The 24,111-nt window shown below is 42.4% G+C and overlaps 2 protein-coding genes across 5 annotated transcripts in view; one reads left to right on the top strand and one right to left on the bottom strand.

Annotated features, from left to right (window-relative positions):
- MCPH1 (microcephalin 1) overlaps window positions 1-24,111 on the bottom strand; it is a 269,778-nt gene that overhangs the window by 69,312 nt on the left and 176,355 nt on the right. The gene's annotated exons all lie outside the window — the stretch shown is intronic.
- ANGPT2 (angiopoietin 2) overlaps window positions 10,580-24,111 on the top strand; it is a 58,859-nt gene continuing 45,327 nt past the window's right edge. For both annotated transcript variants that reach the window (XM_042934176.1, XM_042934175.1), the window contains exon 1: window positions 10,580-11,484. In XM_042934176.1, the coding sequence (XP_042790110.1) occupies window positions 11,200-11,484 (285 nt within the window). In that variant the 5' untranslated portion in view covers window positions 10,580-11,199. The remainder of the gene's footprint in view (window positions 11,485-24,111) is intronic.

Genomic DNA, 24,111 nt, shown 5'->3' with positions numbered 1-24,111 from the left:
ACCAAAGGTCACCCGCAAACCACTATTAGCTATGCAGAGGCAAGGAAGTGTTCCCACACGGGTTTCAGAGGGAGCGTGCCAACACCCGCTTTTCACACTTCCAGCTTCCAGTTCTGTGAGACAATACATTTGCTGCTGTTTTAGGCTACCCAGTTTGCAGTACTTTGTTACGGCAGCCTGAAGAAATTAGTACAGTGAGGATGGTTATTTCATAAAGTGTGGCGATGGGTGCCATTTAGAAAGTACGTGCGGGTCTGCTTTGGCCATTTCTTCTTTCCGCTGACTTTTGCTAACAAGACTATGTTTTCTTATGTGTTCACTGATTCTTGTCTGTGAGGTACTCATTTTCCTTGGGAAATTATCTGTAGGAATCTTTTGAGACCTATGATGAAGGTGCATTCTTTTAGAAAGGACTCACATTTGCCACACATGTGGGAAATGGTTGATAGCATTGATATGGTTGAAATGTTTGATAGGTTGATATGGGGAAATGGTTGATAGGTTGATAGGGAAGGGTTGATAGCAGTAGCATGGGACCACTTTAGAAAAATTCAGCGTGACTTGAGTTTTTTTCCCAGCCACCTAATTTGCTCTGTAAAACTAAAATGGGTGATCCTGTGGCTGTGATCCTCAGGGGTGCGATTCCTCTTTCAGAGCATTTAACGTCACGGAGCATGGATAGGTTTATCTCTGCTCCAGGCATTTCGGGCCGAGTCCTCTGGGGCACCACCTCCATGGAGGGGGTGCCTTTCAAACTCTCCGCTGCCTGGTGGGGCCCTTGTCTCCTCACCCCACCTCCTGGCCTTGTAAAGGGAGGCTCAATTTCCCATTTGCCAAATACTTTGAAGGCAAATCTGTTTACTATTCCACTCGATTCACTTGGTTCCTGCTTCCACTTACATTTGGACCTGATACTGTCTATCATCTTGTCATTTCACTGATGCCTTTCAAATAGTTTTTTTTAATGTTTATTTATTTTTGAGAGAGAGAGAGAGAGAGAGAGCGAGCATGCGCAGGGGTGGGGGCAGGGAAAAAAAGAGGGAGACACAGAATCCGAAGCAGGCTCCAGGCTCTGAGCTCTCAGCTCAGAGACCAAGGCAGGGCTCGAACCCACGAGCTGTGAGATCATGACCTGAGTCAAAGTCAGCCGCCTAGCTGAGCCACCCAGGCGCTCCTCAAATAGTTTTTAAATTATTTTATCCAGCGTTTTTAATCATTTTAAGTGGAATAGTCAACCCCAATACCAAACCAATCCCCTTCCTGGAATCCCCATAGCCTGTCCATCTAGAAGTCCTACTGATTGTCCATGTGAAGTCTCCTCGAGCACCAGGGTGATGTTTAGTTCACGATTCCATGACATCAGACCTGCACGACTCTGCACTTTCTCCTTTGATCCTACTCTCTTCCAACCTCTCCTCCATACAACACCGCAGGGGCCTTTCAGACTAGTCTGCTCCCTCCCTCCCCAAAACACTCCCTTCCTTGGCTTCAGGCTCCCTCAGGGTAAATTCCAAATGCCTGAGTCGGACTCCTCGGGAGCTAGAAAGATGGGATCTCCAGGCTCATGCCTTCCCTGCACTGTGCTGGATTACATAATTACTCTTCAGTTGCCCGGTCTCATACTTTAATTACACATGCTTTTTCTTTGCCTGGAATGTAATCCTTCAATTTTGGTCTCTATGTTGGAGGAGGGATGAAAAGGTTCTTTTTCGTTAATTAATTAATTTGAAAGGGAGAGGGAAAGGGAGAGAGGGAGGATGAGCTGGGGGAGGGGTAGACGCAGAGGGAGAGAATCCCAAGCAGGCTCTAGGCCCAGTGCAGAGCCCAACACGGGGATCGATTTCACAACCACGAGATCATGACCTGAGCCAAAATCAAGTCACATGCTTAACCAACGGAGCCACCCGGGTGCCCTGAAGGTCCTTTTTAAATAAGTGAAACATTTGGATCTAGACAGTCATTGAAAGTATTCTTGGCTGTTGACTCAGGCCGCATCTCTATTCTGGAGCCTTCCCGTGTGGTGCTCCTGCTCAGTACCCCCCCCCCCCCCAGAACCACCAGGGCGGGGTCACAGCACTGTCCCTGTGTCCTGGAAGGTGGGTTTACCTCGTCAGACTGTAAAAAATTGCTACAACGATCAGGTCTCTAAACTCACCTCGTAACAGAGACAAACACAAAACTCTAGTGTTTTGACTGTTGCAATGGCACAGGCTTAACTCATTTGGGTAGTAACCTGATCACCAGAGGATACTGAAATGGCTCCAGACTCTGTGTGTGGTAAACAAGTGCTTAAAAATGTTTTTTTCACTATGTGCACATACATACAACACACACACACACACACACACACACACGTGTAAGTAGGTGTGCAATTTCTGCATATGGTGTGGTGTTCTCTTGCATTAAAACTATACTGAAAGCATGCTGGGTTGTATACTAGTTGCTAATGATATTTATGCCCTATATCGCATGTCATTCCTATAAATAATCTTAATAAAACATGGATGGTTTTCCCTGTTATCTGTTATGAGGCCAGTAGAGGGAGCAGGTATTACAAGTGGATCTGGTACTTGTATTCTCATATAGACACCATCTCTAACAGGTTCTGTTTTAATTTTTATTGTAGTCAAGCAGGACTTTTTGACCAATAAATAAAAAAGATCACTGAAATATGCATCAGGATTTTGAGGAAAGGTAAACAGTATTTCTCTTTTGTAAATATTCTACTAGAATATTTATATAAATATTATATATATATATATACACACACACACACACACACACACACACATATAATTTTTTTTTCCTTGAGGGAAACAGATGCCAGGAACTAGGCACCTTAACCTTGCTATAAATGTTCTGTTGCTATAGGCTTTGTACAATTTTCTTCCTTTCATTTTTTTCTTTTGTATCAGTCTTTCTTTGAATTTAGACCCTTTCCTTAAAATAAAATATTTTGGGAAGTATAGTTTATTATTAATAGAGCCCCAAAGAAACTGACATAGGGTTTAAGACAAAAAGTGGAGCATATACATATCAGATTTTTTAGGAAAGAGTTAAATCATCAGTAGACAACCATACTTAAATTGACCAAGGAAACAAGAATGGCAATGGAGTATTTTTATATACTTGAATGCAAACATCGCTTCCTTTTATGCATAACTATTTCTTATACTTCTAATGTAATTCTTTAGAAACTATATATAATTCTTCAAAAATGAGTTTTTATACATGTAACTCCATAATCAACCCTAATTTCCCACAGGAAGATTTTTTTATATCAAGTCCGTTAGGCAGACAGGAATACCAAAAGGGGGTCATGTGCTGTTATTTTTTTACTTCTTTGACATAAGCAATTTTATTTATGTTAACCTATAACCGAGAGAGATAATATATCTTCATGTAAATAGCACATATGACATTTTTATCTCTTATTTTAAAAGGTTTCTCATAATTAAGATAAAAATTTTTATAAATTTAGATTAAACAAAGATTAATCAAGATGGCATTAAGCCACTTTCAAAGGAAAATTCATTCTGAGACAAATTTATATACTTCTTTAGTAGAATGGCCATGACAAAGAGACCAGGCACATTTTTCACAAGCAGAGAATTTGAATTCCCTAAAACCTTGTTTAAATGAATTTAGGAACATTTAATGCAGAATTATAAGCCCACCTCAAAATCTCTCGTGAACCACTGTGTTAGTCAAAGGAAAGATTTTATTGACTTTGTATTGGTCATGGGTTTAACAGTAACCATTGACATCAATCTGCTGAAAGAAAATGTTTAGCATTTTTTTTTTCTGCGGGGAGAAAACAGGACATAGAATTACCGGCAAAAATATTATCAGGCTAATGCACTCATCTATTGTTTTAGAATTTTATCCACTGCCTTTTTAAAGTTATGACTTGGTATCTTGACCTTTTGGGCATTTTTTTTTGATGGGGAGATAAAATATTCCATAAAAATATTAGAGAATGAAAATATTTTAAAATCAAACAGCATTTGAGATAACTTTATATAACAGGAGAATTACATAAACTAAAATATTCCTAAAAATTCAGGGAATTTATGATGAAATCTTAAAAAAAATAGTTACTTGGATATTTTCCAAGTTTCTAATAAATAAAAAGCTTTTCCTTTCGATCTTTAAGGCTACATAGAATAGACAATGTGGCTTTAAAAAAACAAGCATGCTTCAGCAGATGCTGTGCTGGTTCATGGCACTACAAACTATAAAAGAGTCAGAAATCTTTTAAGTTTCCTTAAAAAACAGTCTGTTCTCTCCAAATGTCTTTCAGATGTCATTTCAGAGCAAATTCTCAGATAAGCTAGAATGAATGAGTCTTGGTACCTTTTTAATTGAACTAAGCTGAGTAAGAACGACATCCACCTGAGAAGTCACGTGAAAGGGATTTTTCTCATACGATTAACTCGGATTCTTCCATCAATATAACCCTCTAGCCAAGAGCCCCCATGGCTCTCGGTCAAACAAAAGTGAGGCAGCTGCAAGAAGACAGATAATTGTCACAGATAAGGCTGATGCTATCTAGGCCTCTGCCCTTTGGTCCCCGCACTCATTCCGGCTGCGTCGCGAATGAAAACAGGACTGGTAATGCAGGGGAAATGGCTGTTTCCCAGGAAAGGAAATTGCCTGAAAACACATCTGGCAAAGGGCTTTTTCTCCTCCTCTGGCAGGGAGATCTTTATTTTAACAAAATATACATTCCCTCACCTTCCACAAAGGTGAATTCTACACAGCCTATGCCCCATTCTAAGTGGGTGACATTTAATTTGTTCTCTAAATACAATGGGCCAGCTTTTTTATGTCACATGCTATCTCCATTTAATTGCAACTGGGACAGGAAATTGTGCTAAACTAGGCATCATACTTCATTTCAGAACTGTGTGTGTTCTACAAGGTACATCATCGTCTGCTAGCTTCTTACATTGGATGAAACTAGCGAGCCAAAGACAGGAGAAAAAGGCTGTCAAAGCCAGGAAATTGAGAATGTAGCAAGAATATATATCAAGTTTAACTGATGCAGTTAGATAATCAGTGGGATTTCCAGAGATTCTATCCTCAGCTAGTTAACACAATTTGACTTTAAGTCCAAACCGACGTGCGCACTTCCGAGGTGACTTTCCCTGCTTACGAATACCACAGGTCCTGGATACTGAGGCAGGCACATGGCGGGGATCCACACAGGACCCAGCTCAAGATGACCAAAGGCTACAAACGGTCGATGGCAGTGAAACAGAGTCTGTTCACTGGGGATGTGTGTTTGTGCCGCACAGAGGTGACAGCCAGCAGGAAATGGCCCTCCAAAGACGTTCAAGTTTTGTCATGGTAAAATCGAGGTTAAAAACTATTGCTTTAAATTCTCCTTACACGCATCACCATTAACGGAGAAGAAGGGCACAGAGATGCACTGGGCTGGTGCGGTTCTTACCATCTCACTTCAGTGCGCCTTGATTTCTGTATCTGGGGGGACAAGAGTTATCTTCCACGGGTGCACGGTGTGCGCACGTACACTTTTTTTCCCCTTCCTTCTGTCTTTATGGTAACCTGTAAGGGGCCTTTTCTTTGGAACCTTTTTCAAATCTCATGACTGGGAATTATCTTTCACAGCCTGTCAAGTACAAGCTGTAATAGCATGATTAGCAGCTTGAGAGAGAGAGGCATCACCATAGTTTTTGCAAGTGGCTCTAGAGTCCAATGGTAGTTCAGGTCCAATACAACATGTATTCAAATTGAGTAGAAATAGAGGTCTTCTGTGACACTTACAAAGAAATCACTCTAGAGGGAGTGTGCTTTTGGAAAGCTGAAATACTAATTTTCTTCCTTCCTTCCTTCCTTCCTTCCTTCCTTCCTTCCTTCCATCCACCCATCCATCCATTCATCCATCCATCCATCCATCCATCCTTTGTTTCTTCTAGCTGTGGCCACATCTTCAGCCCTCATTCATTATCCTATACAATTTGGAAATAAAAGTAGCAAAAATAACTTTCTCTAACAACAATTTTACGTCCAGTGAACTTTCTAATGGTTTTCCCTGTGCACCGAACATTAAATTGTACATAAACATGTGGACTGATTTTATTCAGCCAATTTTTAAAAAGCCAGGGAGAGGAGGGAGATGGACAAGATGTCCCTAGCATGCCAGGCAGGCGCCTGAGTGTCTTGAGTGTGCCTGACTGTCTACAAACGGTCCAAAATCAAAACAGAGTGTCCCAGCTTCATTTCTTAAGGTATTTCAGTACTGAGAGTCCCCCCTGTAGCAACATAACACTTTCCAGTTTCCAGTGAAGGCCACACTGGCCAAGCAGCCCGCCCCCGTCTCCATGCCCGAGGCGAGCAGGCAGCAGGGAGATAAAAGCGGTCTGCTCTGGTGAGGGCGATGGTGACCACGGCAGGCATGAGGTGAGCTCAGGAGGATCCGTGCAGACAGCACGGCAGGAGCCTTGCGCTCAAAGGTTCAACAGATGTGGGACATCCGTGTGCCTGTAAGTACCTGAGTACTTTCCAGGTGTTTTCCCATCAGGGATGGGGTTCTCAGAACAGACATTGGCTAGGCACACCTACTGGGATTTTAACAGTTCAGAAAGCAATGCCCATTCTGTGTCCACTTCCAAACCTTGGTCTGTGAAACAATTTTAACTATCCAGAGTTCAATACCGGACCTTAAACAGGCTCCCTGGACAACAGCAGAGGTCACATGGGCCTACCCAAAACTTCTATCTGGCCATCCGTGGCTTGGGGGCTGCCCCATTTTGTGCTGATGGAAAGCCAGCATGCTTTTTTTGGTGGTGGGGTTCCTGAGACACCATTCAAAGAGAGCCTAAAGTCTGAGAGCCTCTGAGATGGCTCTGGGTGACCTGGGACCCCTGGAAGACTGTGGTGGGTCAGATTCCAAGATCCAGACAGAAGTCGGTCTACAGTTTGCCCGGACCTGCATTTCAGGAGGGGACAGGGAGGCCACCAACAAGGGGAGATTCTCAGGCATTTCCCACACATTAGAGCTTTTGTTCAGCAGGCCAAACCAAAGCATCGTCAGAGTTCTTGGTAATGCTGACCTCTGTCTTTGAGGAATAGGTAAGAGTGTTGTTCTTGGTGCCGTGAAATCTGATTTATATAGCAAAGTGCAAGGAAAACTCGAGACAGCTCTACAGAGAATAAATGGGAGCTTCCAAAACCTCAGCTGATGACATACAGTATGGGGAGAAAACAAACATTATTAAGAAAATAAATAGCACCACGCACAGCTGTTCGGCAGGACTGTTAGGAAAAAAAAGTGGTTGGGCAGGAAGGCAGCGTTTGGGAAGGCTGTAATAATATTTCCCATTTTATAGCTTCATCTGCCTTTGCTATCCTATCAGCAGGGCACTGAAGAAAACTCAAGATTCTCTTTGAAAATGAACAGTTAACAGTTCTGAGAAGCACTGTCCAGCCTCGTTTGAGCAGAGGGGGGCCTGGGCTGGGCCTGCTGTCCCCCAGGCTGGGGTAGGAGTTGTCACACAGCTATCTGTGGCCCAGTGCAGGAGGGTTAGCTGTTATCGTGCTCCTTCGTGAGGCTCCCCACCCAGATCTGCCTCCTCCCCCTCCTCCCTCCACCCACTCCTTCTCCTCCTCCTCTTCTTCCTCCTCCTCGAAGGAGGCTTACTGGCTCCCCTGTGTTGCCACAGGGGCTTTGCACATGCTCTCGGCATTTGCTCAGTGACCCACTGGGACAATCCATTGTGCAGTTCTGACTCCACGAGCACGTCCCCCGCCCCGGCTCCAACCATGTTCTGCCTCTGCTGTGCTGTGTCGCCTGCACTGGGCCCTGCCTGAGCCTGGTGTCTGCTCTCTACCAGAGTCTAGTTTCCAAGCAAGCTGTCCTTGCCTTGTGTTTTAGGTCCAGCTTCAAAGCGGCACTTTCCTTTTGGTCAAATATTCCTGCCCTTCTCCGAAGTCCCTTTCCCCCATGCCTGGTCTCATGCTTCTCAATTCTTTAGGAAGCCACGCTGTGATCTGAGACATGGGATGGCTGCCTGTTTACACTGGCGACGCATTTAGAGTGGCCTCACTTGCCACGGCACGTTGCCCTGGACAGACTCCGCCAGGTTCTAACTCAGGGGCTGGGGAACTACAGCCTGTGGTCTGTATCAAACAGCTAAAGGGAGCTAAGAATGATTTTTACACTTTTATAAATGGCTGAAAACAATTCGGAGAAGAATATCTCAGGACACGTGAAAATTACAAGAAATTCACATTCCGGTGCGCACGAATAAAGCTCTGTCATCTAGGGATGGTCCACGGCGGCTTCCACGCTACCGTGGCAGAGCTGAGAAGTGGTGGCGGAGGCAGGATCGCCCTCAGAGCCTGAACTACTGACTGACCCATTTACACCACTTTTGCCGTCTCCTGGTCTACGTAGAGCTTCCCCACAACTCTCCGGTAATAATTCCCATTTGGGAACCTACCAAGAGCTGCTCAACGCACATTCTGAGCTGGAAGGGGCAGACAAGGAGGGATCCATGCCACCGCCTGTGGGGCCAGTGCCCCTGCAGCAGCCACACCCCCCTTCGGATTGCCGTCCCCGTCCCTCCTACCAGGCCCTATTCGTTCATGGGTGTCTACCTCACCCCATTAGCTGTGTCTCTGCAGCTCGGGAGCATTAACATCCACCCCCAGCACCCAGCAGGGGCTCTGACACAAACGAGCAAACGAGAAGTACTTGGGGTATAGCCTCTTCCTGTGGCTACTTTTTTAAACCACCCTACTTGCCTGGGAGACAGATGAGTGATTTTTCGAATGGGGACACGCAGTGTGTGCCCGATGTTTCTGCTTCACGTTGGGAGAATGACACAGCTATAATAGTTAGTAGTGGAACAACTAATTTCCAATGAATAGCAAATACGGAAGTACTAGTCCTAAATAATATTACTAGTCTGTATCGTTTTAATCCTCAAAGGCACTACAGCGAAAGAATCCTTTTGTTTTGTGAAAAAGCGGAGGCCTGGAGAAGTCAGCAGTGGTTAGCTTCAGGTCTGGGAGAATCAGGGTTCTTACGCAGGGCTCTTCAGAGACTATCTGCTTCCCCCTACAGTCAGTCGCCTGAATGGGTACATTTTCTTTAATTTCTTCCTTCAGTGGAAACCATGTACCAGAATCGTGGTGGACTCAAACCATCTCTTCTGCTATAAGACCCTCCTGGGGCATGAGTTCTAGCCTTCCCGAGTGACAGAACCCTCTGGGAGGTCTGGGAATCCCTTCTCAGGAAATGACATGTGCTACTTTATTCGGATGTTAAGTAACAAGATCCAGGGATGAGTCTGGTGACAATGTAGTGCTGAGCTGACAGCTTGAGATACTGTAACTAGAACAGCTAAGATTTCTATTGATGAAAAAGCCACAGGTATTGATCACTGTTGCTTAGGACCTATTCACAGTTAAAGGAGAGGCTACTTCAGGTAGAGTTTGGTGAAGAATAAAGACATAGTTTTTGTCTCCGAAGTTCATGGACCCCATTAATTGTGTCCATGGACCTCAGGTGAAGAACCGCAGCTCTAGAAGTAATGTGGGGGGAGCCAGCCAGTGCGTAGGAGGGCTGTTTTTAAAGGTCTATTTAGGTCTCTTGAAAACACACATTCCAGGAAAACAGAATTCACCATACAAATTTCACAAGCACCCAAGAATTAAAAACGTAATTCTGGAATGCTCTGAAAGCGGATCGTGCACGATACAGATGGAAACAGACTTTTGTGGGTAGACGGGTCCATCAGGTCGCTGTGCCGATAGGCTGCCACTGGACGGGGAGAACAAATCCTGCGCACAAATCCTGAGATAGAAACAGACCGTGGGCAAAGATTCCGAGTTTTTTCCCTATGTGCACTCTGGCTGGTTAGCATAGCATTAATCCCTAAAGTATTAAGTTTGTGTTATTAAAGGAAGTCACCCCGGGGACTGAAAGAGCCATAGACTTGAAATAGAAAAATCCTGGGAGCTAATGCAACCCTTGAATTTTACACACAAGGACAGGAGAGCTCAATTAAAAAGGAGAGGTGATTTGCCTGAGTCCAATATGGAGTGGGGCTGAGTGAACCGGTCCTGGAAAAAAAACATGACAAAATAATGGGATTTGAGCAAAACCTGATCTAAAACAGGAAAAGTCTGTGTTCCTCTCTCACCAGCATCTTAAATGAAATTCTGATTTCTGTCTGTATTGTAATCTGATGGACCATTAATCTGTCTAGTATGTTTTAGTTTGAATACTGAAGTGGCTATTTTGTTTAAAAGATTCAGTGTCAGAGCTCAGAAACTGATTTCCCCAACACAAGCCAATAAAGCGAGATCTTCTCATCCAACCGTTTTCAAATGAAAATCCTGTACATGTAGCTAAGAGTTCAAAAATCAAGTAAGACCAACGAAACTATTTTCCCTATGGAAAGGCAAAGCGTTTACAAGAGCGAGACTTCTTCTTCCTCTTTGTTTGTAATAACAAAAATAAACCAAAGTCCTGACATATTTGTAGTATTTTTATTCCTAAAGGAAAAAACAGGAACTTTCATTGTGCTTTAAAGTTATTACCCTAGATATTTTACCAGCTTAGCACTGTGAAATCAGTTTCAGACATGAGAGACCCACTTCTCTCTCTAGGAAATACTCAATTAGGGTGGTGCCTCTGCAAATACCCAGGGGTCCTGTAGCTGATCCGTGCTTCCCAGAGGGTTTCTGCAGCATATAGCCCTGGTTGGACAGCACACACATGCTCGGATTTTTCCTGTTGCCTGGCTAGTGACCCCCCTACAGGAAGATAACAAGCAAGCCAGGAGGGCGGAGCAGCTCGCGACACATGTCTGCCCGCTCTTATCAACTTATCTTATAAGGAAAGTGATTGATGCAGATCCTGACACCCAGAACCTGAGGGAAGAGAAACAAGGAAGCATTAACTCTGATCTGTAAGGGGAAGACAGCCCTCAGGAGTGAGCAGGGTTATTCTTTCTACTGCGATCTGACAGTTCACTGCAGGACGGGAGGGAAGACCAGCGTGAACAATCACGTTCCTGCTAGAAAAGGAGGGAAGAGACTCCCACTGATGGACCTTACACCATGGCAGCGGAGCCCTGCCTCTGAGAGGGCAGCTTAGGAGTGGGATTCCTATGTGCCTTCCAGTTTGCTGAACTGCTGCTTTACTCCCGAAAGAAAGAAAGAATGTGGCAGCTTGTTTTCTTTACTTTGAGCTGTGATCTTGTCCTAGCCGCAGCCTATAACAACTTTCGGAGAGGCATGGACAGCATGGGGAAAAGGCAGTATCAGGTTCAGCAGGGGTCCTGCAGCTACACTTTCCTCCTGCCGGAGACAGACAACTGTCGCTCGACTAGCTCCTACGCGTCCAGCGCTGTGCAGAGGGACTCACCACTAGATTATGACGACTCCGTGCAGAGGCTACAAGTGCTGGAGAACATCATGGAAAACAACACTCAGTGGCTAATGAAGGTAGGAAAACAAAAATCATGTTTATTTGGTGAATGGTGGAAGCTAATTAAGATCAGCTCAGTTTTCACGGCCAAAAAAAAAAAAAAAAAGAAAAAGAAAAAAAAAATCATAAAACCGAAAAAGAGACAAACAACAAACCCCAGGCAACTGATTAGCGCAGGGGAGAGACGGTGACTCCTACCTTTGAATGAATTATCATTTCTTTTATTCTGTCCCAGGGTGTAAAGTAGTCGTGGGTGAAAAGCGAAAAGGATTATCTGAGAAGAATGCCAGAATCAACAGAGCACAATCTCTGAGTTAGGAATCTTTATTTAATAAAGGAGAGGAAGTGTACCTCTCTGCAAAACGTGTAGGCTGTGTTGTTTGTGTAAGTGGTTTAAACTCAGTAACACCCATTGCCGGGGATGTTATAAACTGGTTGCAGGCATGAGAGGGAAGCCGTAAGCGACTGCAGCCCGGGAGCCAGGAAAAACGTGACAATCATGTTAATTACTGATCCATAACGGATGGAGTAAAGTGCTTTACCAATTTCCTGAATTTATTTACTAAAATAGATTGTTACTCTTGGTAAATGAGAGGAAATTAAATAAAGCAGACTTCAATGTTTCTCAGAATCTGAGGGCTTGACTCTGAAGGGTTTGCCATTAGGTGAATGGGGTAGGCATAACCTCAGGCGTCTGGGGTTCTTCAGCACCCAGCCCCTTAGCTCCAGCAGCAGGCTGTGAAGGTCCACCCCACGTGGGACGGGCGCGCAGGGCATTTTGCTGCAGCAAATGCCATGACGAGATGGTCATGTTCTCAGGGCTATGATGCTATATAGTTTCACAGACTTTTCATAGAGGGTTGAACCAAAACAGGATATTGAAAACTCACTTTTTCTTTCCCAAGTGATCATTTTCCCATGTAAATGTGGGCACTGTTTATACAAAACCCAAAATCACCCTGAGATTTTTCTTGATATGGACCATACATATATAGTCTAAAGGAGGCTTAAACAAGTTGTATAAATAGGTTACTCGTTACATATTACAATGACATTACGTCACAACGCTTACACGGTAGAGAAGGTACTATTTAATGAGCTGATTTCACCTGGTTCGAGACCTTGCCCCAGAAAGAATTCTCGATCTTTCATTTCACCATCAGCTTTCTGTTAGGATACTTTATCTTAATCTTAGAATAGATCTTGGCTCCAGATCTGTGTTTCTCATTAGCTGTCCTACCTTCAGAGAGGAAACGACTCAAGTTATTACTTGAGTCTAAGCCGCAATGAATGAGTGCTCTCAGCTCTGAGTTCACTGCAACCAGAGAGTCGCTTGAATCCAGAAACAGAGAACAACAAACACTCATCAGAAAGGCCTGCTGTATAATACACAACTCATAACTAATTGTCTTTGAAGGCACTGGCCCTTCTGGGCTAATTCTCCCATAGGTTTCCCTCTTTTCCTAACGAGGTTCCTGTGGTATGCTCTTTTCAAATGCTCAGTAATTCATAGATGTGCATAAAATAAGCTGTTCGTTCACTGATGCACTTTAAAAAAAAAAGTACACGGCAGCACAGGTTCAAATGCTTGGAAGACAGACTATATCCTAAGTATCTTCTCACTCTGACTTCCCATTTCTTCTCAAACTGTCATGTCCATGCTGAACATCCACAACATCCGGCGCGGTTACGCCAGGGCGAAGAGCCACGGTGAGGGATGAAACATACATCATACATAGTAAACATTCTAATCTGCCCGGCTGGTAAATCATCTCTTAAAATAAACAGTCAAGAAACATAAAAGAATGTTTTGCCAAATGCAAGATTGCTAAATTGCATTTGCTTAATGAAGCCCACAGTAAGTATACCTGGAAAACTCCATAGTCAAAGCTCATATTTCTTTCTAAGATAAACAACTGCCTTCTTAGACCTTTGAAACACTGTTTAAAGAAAGAAAGGGACAAGAAATTCTACATGAAGACAGCAACATTTTTTTCCTTTCCAGGTTCAAGTAGTAAATATTTGAACAGTAGCACAATGGCATTGCTGAATTCTTTCCCTAGCTAGCTAGCTAAATATCACCGAGGATGACTTAATGTTTATCTTTTCATCAGCTCGGCACCTGCTCACCTGTCCTATCTCGGGGATGTGCACCTGAGAAAGACAGCTTGTGCCCACCCACTCTGTTCACAGGCTTCTGGTGTGGGAATGAAAGCAAAGAAAGCAAATATGAAACCTGTTTAGAGTGGTTGAATGTAACCTCTCTGCTTGTTTTTTATTTCTGTGTTTTGTCACCTGTGATAATAATCACTGCTTTTCTCATAAGGGAGAAAATAATATATAATGGGATGATAGATAAAGCCACAGGATTAAAGGTTTAACATCACAGTCTATAACATGTATTCCTAGATTATCCTGGAGAGAAAAAGCACATTCCTCTGTTTTTCATTGTTTTGCATGGTTCCCTTCCTTTAGGGCTGTTTGTGTGTGTGTGTTTTTAATGTTTTCATATTTCCTTTTTCTCCCTGATCAACACTAAAAAGTAGAGGGTATGTGGCGGGGGTGGGGGTGGGGGATGGGGAAACTTTAAGATTTTAAGAAAAGTTGTTAAGAATGAAAATAACACCAAGTTTCTGGTTAATTTCGGGACCGATGACTAGCAGTTCATCTCCTCAGTGGTTAGCTTTGCCTCAGGAGCGTGGACTAGGAAAGCTGTTTTGCACATTATCAAAAGATGCCACACTGCCCCTTTAATGTGCCAGGCAAAGGAAGTGTGAGACTTCTGAATGAGTGCGGAGTAATATGAATGGAACAATACAGGGAGGGCTCACTTTCTGCTCAGTGGTTAAACAAGCATAAGATAGTTTACCAAATGCAACGCAATGACCTAAAAAAACATTGTATGTCATATTCCCTTGCTAATCCTGCGACTATCCTAAACCTCTGCCCCAGTGATATTAAACTCACTTTATAAAAACTGACAAATAACTTAGCAAAGTGGATTTTATCTTGCCTGGAGACCGAATGTATTTTTTTTTCCGATAAGAGGAAATAGGGAAAGGAAATAAACAATTATTTCACACTGATGAATACTTCAAATTTATAAACAACTGCAAAGTCTATTGTGCTTTAAAACACAATGTTTTGAAAAATAAAGCTAATGCCTATTAAATCGATGTAAACATTTCCTCTGTCATTTTTTTTTCTTTTTTTAAGGAGAGAAGTACAGGCTGAGCACTGTACACGTGAACTGAGGGCCTTTTCTTTCTCTAAAGCCAATAGTGATAAATCCTTTCAATAAGGAATGAGAATTGTTGCGCTTCAGGGGCTGCATAGGAAACGATGCACTTTAGCTCCTAAAACACAAAGTTGCTGTCCCTGGGAAGAGCTGTTGGTGACCAGCCTGTCCCCATCCCTGAGGGGGAGAGGGTGTGTGTGTGTGTGTGTGTGTGTGTGTGTGTGTTTTATCACGTGTGGTTGCTAAACACTCCTTAGCTGTGTATGCAAACAAACAGACAAACAAACAAACCAGAGCTTGATTCACCAAAGAAAAAAACCAATCCTACCATACCCATAGCCAGCAGTGTCCTGCCCTACCAGAGCAGGACCACCATTCCTGGGCTGTTATCTGTTGTATTTTCAATCACGAAACAGGACTGTGTTCAGTAGGAGAGGTAAATTTTGTGCATGCGGGTAACCTGAAGGAAGCCTCTATTTAAGAAGGCAGGGAAATGATTACTGCTATTTAATTATATATTAACATCATTATAGTAAGGGAGGAAGAGATGATTAAAGTTTCACTCTGGTAGGAGAAATACAATATATTTAACTTTGGGAAATGCAGGCATAATATAATGTTTACTATGTATTATGTAAGATATACAGTGCAATACGTGGTCACTTTGTATAGTATATAAATATACTAAATTTTTACTACATATATGTTAGCATTTGCTTTCCATGGTCAAGTAGTCTCTGCTTGTATTTTTTTAAATATTTTTTAATGTTTATTTTGGAGAGAGAGGGAGAGAGAGGGAGAGAGAGAGAAAGTGAGCATGAGCAGGGGAGGGGCAGAGAGAGCGGGAGACACAGAATCCTTACCAGGCTCCAGGCTTCGAGCTGTCAGTACAGAGCCTGATGCAGGACTTGAGCTCACCAACTGTGAGATCATGACCTGAGCCAAAGTCGGACACTCAACAGACTTGAGCCACCCAGGCACCCCAAGTAGTCTCTGCTTATTAAACGAGGCTTCTGACATGCTGCATGAACTATGTAGGTACCACTCTATGGGCAGAAGATTATTTGCCTATAGAGTCTAGAAGTGGGAAATGGACTTGTGTACACAACTTCCATAATATCCTACTTCCTGTTCAGACACTAAATAATCCAGAAGGTCTCCATGTTAAAATTTGAAAACTGGTTTATTTTAACAGCATAGTTCTTTACAGTTTATAAACAGATTGTGATCCAACAGTTTATCTATAAGTCAGTTACTGTATAGGAACCTGAAAAAAAATAATGACCTTATCAATGGTGCTCATATGCTCAGGCTGGCCTAGAGTGCCGATTTTAATCTATAACTGAACTTTTATATATTTATAATTGAAAAAAAAAAACAGTTTCAATCAACCCTACCACCATATGGATAACTTAAGAAAATATGAAAGTACTATATGGGCAATGTAAAATAAACAAGTCAAACCATTAGAACAGTAGAAAATAGGAAGTAAATTCTCCTTTTCCCTGTGCTTCAGCCCTTTCTCCAGATGAGCACTTAGAGATTTACACCAGCCCTTTATTGTAACAAATTTAATATGAAAAGGCAGGAATTTCCTTCTTCTTAAAATGTGTACAGTGGCATACCACTGTGGCATGATCCAAAACCTTTTTTGGCTCACAAATGACGTGATAAGAGGTTAAAAGAAAGAGATTTTATTTAGGGAAAAAGAGCAAAATTTGGAAGACTGAGGTAAAGGAGAAAAGGAGAATATGAAGTAAAGGGGTGTGTGTGTGTGTGTGTGTGTGAGAGAGAGAGAGAGAGAAAGAGAGAGAGAGAGAGAGAGAGGGAGGGAGGGAGGGAGGGAGGTGGGAGCAGACAGAGGCCAGGGGGAGAGACTACCCTTGAGGGCTCAATCAAGATAAGGAAAAGGGCAGTATTATGCTATGCCCATTTTGAAAGAAAGAAGATAGTTAATACTGCTCCATATTCTGGCCTCCAAGTGACACCAGGGCCGGCAAAGCTTTGTGGATTTCCTGAACTGAGATCAAGAGGCTATATGCAATGAATCATGGACATCATTTTTCAAATCAGGTGCTCAGAACTTGCAGAATATCTGTATTACTTAATGATAGTAACAACTCTGCAAACCATTGTCTCTCTTATCATAAATATATACATACGTATGCTTATTATATACATCTATTCCTATAAAATATAATTTGTTTTTTATTAAACATAAAATAAGAAGTTATATATGTACTCTCTTTCCACTACATCCTTCTGTGACTTGAATGAACTCGACAATAAGATTTTTCTCCTAAATTATTCTAGAATTCTTCTGATACAAAGAGAGCCACTCAACTTTCCAGTCACACTTTCATCACTAAAGCAGCAGTAGTAATATTAACAGGGGACTGCTACCAGGGAGCACTGAGTCACTTTACGGCACGTTCTGCCCCTTACCCCATTTTGTCCCAAGACTGTCTCTAGAACACAGGCATGGTAGATAGAATCCTATTTTTTTAATCACTTATAAACATGGGTTAAGATAATATCAATGTGCTCTGCAGTTTGGAAGTCTCGTGCAGATTACCTAGAGAGGAAAACAAACATGGAAAAGCACGCACATCCCCTCCTTGGACAAAACCCAGTATTTTCCATGGGGCTGGAAACTGTTGAGAGAGGTGGGAATGAATATGAATATAGTTCACTTCTTCGTTCACTAATGTAACTGAGTGAATGCCACTCTGCCCCCCGCCACCCCTGCTGGGCAGGAGTCATTAACGGGCATTTGTTTGCTCCGCAAATATTTACTGGAAGCCTACGTGTGTCCAGGCAGCATTCTGGGTGCTCGGAGTAAATCAGTGAAGCAAAGTCCGTGACTAAGGGTCTCGCCCTGGTGGGGACGGGCTACGTTAGCCAGCGGCGTTCCTGGCAGAACGTGTGCCAGAAGGTGGTGAAGCGCGCACACGCCACCAGGGAGTGGGAAGAGAAGGAACCCGTTGAGGAGAGGAGGAGTGCCCGAGCGCAGAGGCACCGCGTTCACAGTTCGGTCATTCCACTGAAACCTGTTTCATAGGAGGAAAATCAATTCAAACTACTTCTAGTTGGTCCTTTTCCTTGTCGCCAAGGTGATACATGGTTATTACAGAAAACAGAGTACGCCAAGAGTTTCCATCATTCTGAAATGACCATCCTTAATATTTAGCTAAGCATACAGATGCTTAGATATGTATGATTATTTTTAAAAGTGCTGTATATATTGCAGTATTATATAAACTTATACCTACTTGATAATTTGTGGGGGTTTTTTAATGACAAATAAAAAAGAAAGTAGGTCTGAGAGGTTAAATAACTTGGTTGATACCCTAAGTCGGCAATGCAATCAGTTCCCCCCACCTAGAAGTCCCGTCTCAGGCAGGCACAGAGCATGCTTTAGCCTTGTAACAACAGGGCACTTCAGCAGGCTTGGCACATGATGGCTACTGAGTGGACAGCCTCATTATCAAATGTTTACAGGTAAGAGATGTAACTGTTTCTATATAAGAATACTGTCAAAGCTAGTAAGGGGGGAAAGAAAAAGCGATCGGGAATATCTTGTGTGTAAAGTAATTTCCCCAAATTCCACTTCGTAGATAAGAAACATAAACACAAATTATATGATAACCAAGAGAAAGTATCGTGTGGAATCTGACATACCGTACATAAGGTAACAACCCTTTTCTAGAAGTTGCCTGAAGGCGACTTCCTGAATTTCACAGTACCACTTGGAAGTTCAGACAAATATAAAATTCAGTCTCAGGAAAGTAATGTGTGAGCTTCTCTGTCCTCTGTTTGATTTTAAAATCACCTGGTATTCTACAGATAGGTATAACCAAAAATACTTTGATGTTGGCATGGTATTGATGCTTAAAATGAGAAAATAATATAAAGCTCAATGATTTGATGTAATCAAAACAGTAAAAAATCATTTTCACAGGTAGTGTTCTAGAGTAAAAGTTTCAACATTTACTGGAATTAAAATGACTGTTTTAATGTACGGTTGAAAAAAAAAAAAAAGGGACAAACTCTCCTCCACCACCTGAACTCTGAGGCAGGTATACCAGCTGTCTTCAAATTAATATTTTAATTAGATATTGCCCCATGAAACCACCTTTCTTTCTTATCCTAATCTTGGCACGCACCAGTTGATGGAAGATGTGAAACCCTATTAAAATCCCCTGAGGAGTGGGTCTAATCCTTTTACCATCCTGCCTCCTTCAATGAGCCACAACCATTATCTTCGTTATTGAACTAGAACCCAATTAAAACCTCTGTGGGACCAGCCCTGGGGGGAGCATGGGCCGGTAATTACTTTTGCTCCAAAATCAGCTTCAATCCTCCCTTTGAGGAACTTTTCCCAGTCTGTGAATTGCTTGGGGAATCTTCACCTTAACCTGACAACTTAACACCACAAAGTATTCGTATTCAATATTTAATCTTTAAAAAACCATCAATCAAGAAAACTAAGTATATACGTTAAGAATATAACCTGATATTTATTAACACATAATGTTACATTTTTTTCGCGGACAATGGTGATTTTTAACGGAAAAGATATCAAGATACCTAAATCTTAGACAATATTTCATCATGTTTAGCCAGTTTCTTTGAGAATGCATCATTTTATAACTGAATATTCATAATAGTTATTTATTATAGGTAGAGAATATTAATAAAGTCTTAAAAGGAGGCAAGCATTCAACCTCTCCATTTCTTAATTTTGTCACATTCTGTCTAGAACATATTATCACTTGTTCACATACTAATAGTCTTCATGTAAGGGGGGCTGTTCCAGCAGGGTGACTTAATCTGGTGATTAGCCTGGTGACATCCACAGCTCCCCGTCTTAAGTACTCCGTACTCCAGGATGTGCATTAGTACCTTCATTATGATCGTTCCTGCAAATTCCAGGAACGAAGGGTACATCTGAATTGTGGATTAGCCTTTGGATGTTACTAACTAATACTAAGCACTGGGCTCAAGACACTCCACTCCAGAGATTTCTGCTGTGGCAGCCAAAAGCACATCTGGGTAGTTAGGTTCAAAGCAAAGAGGAAAAAAAAATGTCTGGTGAAATGGTCTAATTTCATGAATCCACATCAAGGAGGCCATACTCTTCAGTATAACCTACTGAATTGTGTAGGACTCTGTAAAGGACAGTTAATCTGATGGTCTTTCTGTTCCAAGACCTGGTAGAGGGCTACGGAGGCCGCCATCTCCCCTTGCCTGAGGAGCCTCTGAGGTCCTCAAGACCCACTATCCTGAAGCAACAAGGAAGAGATGGAAAGAAAAAAAAAGAAATGAGACAATTTCAGGGGTTTCATTTCTGGCCCAAGCCAGCCCCAGAAATTCAGCCAACCTACAGCAAAGGGAACGTCATGTTCAAGTTCTCCTGATTTTGGAATAAAGGCATTTATTTTTTTTAACGTTTATTTATTTTTGAGACAGAGAGAGACAGAGCATGAACGGGGGAGGGTCAGAGAGAGGGAGACACAGAATCTGAAACAGGCTTCAGGCTCTGAGCTGTCAGCACAGAGCCCGACGCGGGGCTCGAACTCATGGACCGCGAGATCATGACCTGAGCTGAAGTCGCCCGCTTAACCGACAGAGCCGCCTAGGCACCCTGGAATAAAGACATTTTATACCAAAAGAAGAGGCATAGTGGATGCAACTATTTAGATGCAAAGAAATCTAAATATAAAATAAATCATGTTTACACATGAAGTCAATGCTATTATCATTAGACAAGCATGCCTTATTTATTTATTTATTTTAAATGTTTATTTTTGAGAGAGAAAGAGAGAGAGAGCAGGCGAGGGGCAGAGAGAGAGAGAGAGAGAGAGAGAGAGAGAGAGACAGAGAATCCGAAGCGGACTCTGTACTGTCAGCACAGAGCCTGACTCGGGGCTCAAACTCATGAACCGTGAGATCATGACCTGAGCCCAAGTCTGACACTTAACTGACTGAGCCACACAGGCGCCCCTAGACAAGCATGCCTTTGAAGTCACTTCCTTGCATGTTTAATTAACTGTATAACGAGTTCAATCTGAAGCTACAAAGTGCCAGTTTTTTATTATTTCATTTGTTCCTCTTTATATGTAGTAAATGACTTTAAAAGACTTATTTTTTTAGAGCAGTTTTAAGTTCACAGCAAAATTGAGAGGAAGGTACAGAGATTCCCCAAATACCCCCTGCCCTACATACATTCAAAGCTTCCCCCATTATCAGTGACCCCCACCAAATAGTACCTTTGTTACAACTGATGAACTTGCATTAACACACCATTATCACCCAGAGTCCACAGTTTACATCTGGATTCATTCTTGGTGTTGTACATTCATAGGTTTGGACAAATGTATCCACCACTACAGTCTCTCTGCCCTAAAAACCCTCCGTGCTCTACCTGTTCATCCCTCCCTCGCTTCAAATCTCTGGCAAACACTGATCTTTTTATTGTGCCTACAGTTTTGTCTTTTCCAGAATGTCGTACAGTTGGAATCATGCAGTGTGTAGCCCTTTCACACTACCTTCTTTCACTTAGTAAATTACTTTTCCTTCTTCTTCTTCTTCTTCTTCTTCTTCTTCTTCTTTTTTTTTTTTTTTGGCATGATTAACGATGCATTTGTTTCGTGATCACTTGCCTTATGCAACTAAGTTAACTGGCCAAAACCTCCACTGTGCAGCTTCAGAAACATAAGGTTTTTTTACCTGCAGCAGGGACTTTAAGGGATTATGTGTTTCAAATAAAATGATGTTACACTATTGCAGGGATTATAATTAATTTTAATAACAATACCAGAAACACTGTTAACAAGATCTGTACTACATCTCATACTAAAGATTATAATTCCACTCATTCTTATCAGATTAAATGGTCTGACTTTATACCTTTGAGTTGTATACCTCGACGTGCATCTTCACTTTGCAAGATAACGAACATCTTTTCAACATGGGCAGCACTGCAAGTGCGTATGTAAAGAGTCTTTAGGTCACACGGCTGAGTGCCTCTCTTGAAACACCCTGCTCTGAAATTGTCCACGCCATCTCCTCCTCAACCACCCTACCTAACTGCTCCATCATGCTCCCAGATAAAGCTATGGGCCCATTGAAACCGTCAAACTTTATTATTAAATATATTTTTTATCACTCCAGCTTCCAATACATTATAAGCAATGCTGCCCTTCTGTATGTTCTGTTTTTGGAGAAGACAGGGACTTAAAGAACATGAAAGGGCAGTCGCAAACTGCCTTCTGAGCGGGTGTTCTGGAGTTAACTAGTCAACCCACGTGTCTGGGTAAAAAAGATTCAAAATTCCTAAGAGGTATCATTTCCTCTGGGCTCCTGTAAGCATTTTCTCTGCCATTAGATTTGTGGAATTAACAGATACTATCAATTCTTGGTTATGTGCTGAATAATTATAAACATTAGTCTGAAGATAACTGGAATATTCCTTTGAGTTTTGTTAACTATTCTCTAGTCTTTGGAATCTTAGAAAATTATTACATACAGATGTTGCTTAAAACTTCCCTAAGCAAACTGGTCTTCTTGATGAGAAATTCTGGTGCAAAAATGCTGCTAGAGAGAAGATATTTTGCTGAATAACATCAAATAATCAAATTCTGACCACAAGCTAATTATCTATGCTTAACCTTTGGTGCATGTGTATAAAATTCCTTATTATTTTATTTTTTTAAGTTTATTTATTTTGAGAAAGAGAGAGAAAGAGAGAGAGATGGGGGTGGGGGGCAAGTGAGGGAGGGAGGGAGAGGGAGGGAGGGGGAGGGAGGGGGAGGGAGGGAGAGGGAAGGAGGGAAGGAGGGAGGGAGGCAGGGAGAGAGAGAAAGAGAGGGGGAGGGAGGGGGAGGGAGGGAGAGGGAGAGAGGGAGAGGGGGAGAGGGAGAGGGAGAGGGGGAGAGGGAGAGGGAGAGGGAGGGGGAGGGGGAGGGAGAGGGAGAGGGAGGGGGAGGGAGAGAGAGAGAGAGAGGGAGGGAGAGAGAGAGAGAGAGAACCCCAAGCAGGCTCCATGTTGTCAGCTCAGAGCCGCTCAGGGCTCTAACTCACGAACTGTGAGATCATGACCTGAGCCAAACTAAGAGTTGGACTGAGCCACTCAGGCACCCTTGAAATTCTTTATTATTTTTAGTTACTAAGAAACAGATGGTTAAATTCACTAAAATTTTTTTTAAACTTACCCAGTTTTAACTTACTAAAGTGTTACTAACAGGAATTTCTAAACAGAATTGATTTAACCTAACTATAACTGTAAAATGCTCTTAAAAGCAGTGATGGCTGGGCTAATTAGGTTACAAGTTAAAGAATCGCGATGAATCAGAATACCATTCCTTCAAATAACCATTAGTGAGTCTGTAATGTGTAATTAAATGTCCAAATTTTCAAATATGGTCCCCTTCTGGGTTATCACACAATAAATCCATATGTGCTTTTTCCTCTAATTGGACAATGTTTAATACATATAAGTTATTTATTACTACATGACGAGCCTGCCCCAAGCCATGCCGGTTTTACAGCTGCAACACACAGAATTCTACTTTTTAGGTATAGAATGCTACTTTCCTTTATGCTTCTTCACCCTGAAATGCCATTACCATTCAAGCAAGTGGTCTCTGAATGAGAAAGAAAAAACAGTGAAAATATTTGTTGAATAAACAACTCTCTCTTAGAGAGAGCTGGAATCCTTTCTCTATCCATTTCAGTTTTAAGTGATTCAAAATCCCAAATTAGCAACACAAGTCAGCTACAGCAGCCATGGAGATAACCTAGCACCACTCACTCAGCTCTTCAAAAACAAGGGGGCTTTGGGCTCATTACTGTGATGCCAACAACTTTCACTTGCTTGACGTCTACAGAGTTCTTGCAAAAAAAGAAAAAGAAAAGAATATTGTTCATGTGACAGCAGTCAGTAGAGGTCACTACAAAGAAAGGTCCTTTTTCCCTGTTGGAGGTGCTATGTAGTTGGTGCTGGAAAATGAGAGAGGAGGCAGCCTGCCGATCGTCAGGATCACAGCAGTGGGCACGCGTCGCACTTACGATGTGGTGACAGCCCATTTAAGGGAGATACTCTCTTCCTCCTTGACAGACGAAACTCAGGCTCACTGTGGTATCAGATGGTACATAGCTGGCAAAACCACAACCAAGTTTCTTTACTTTACAGCTTCTCACAATAACACACATTTTCAAAAGATTTAAATAAAAATCGACACATCTTTGTGTGTGGATCATGAGAGCTGCCAGGCTCCCCAGGGTTCCCCCAACACCTGCCATTCTGACACCACACCCGACTGAAGACGAAGGTCATGCCCCAAGCAACCCAATACAAGTGAAAACAAACATGAGGAGCAGGAGTGATGGGGAGGAGACTGCT

The sequence above is a fragment of the Panthera leo genome, chromosome B1, assembly GCF_018350215.1.
Source record: "Panthera leo isolate Ple1 chromosome B1, P.leo_Ple1_pat1.1, whole genome shotgun sequence".
Classification (NCBI taxonomy): domain Eukaryota; kingdom Metazoa; phylum Chordata; class Mammalia; order Carnivora; family Felidae; genus Panthera; species Panthera leo.
This window is presented reverse-complemented; position numbering and strand designations above follow the sequence as displayed.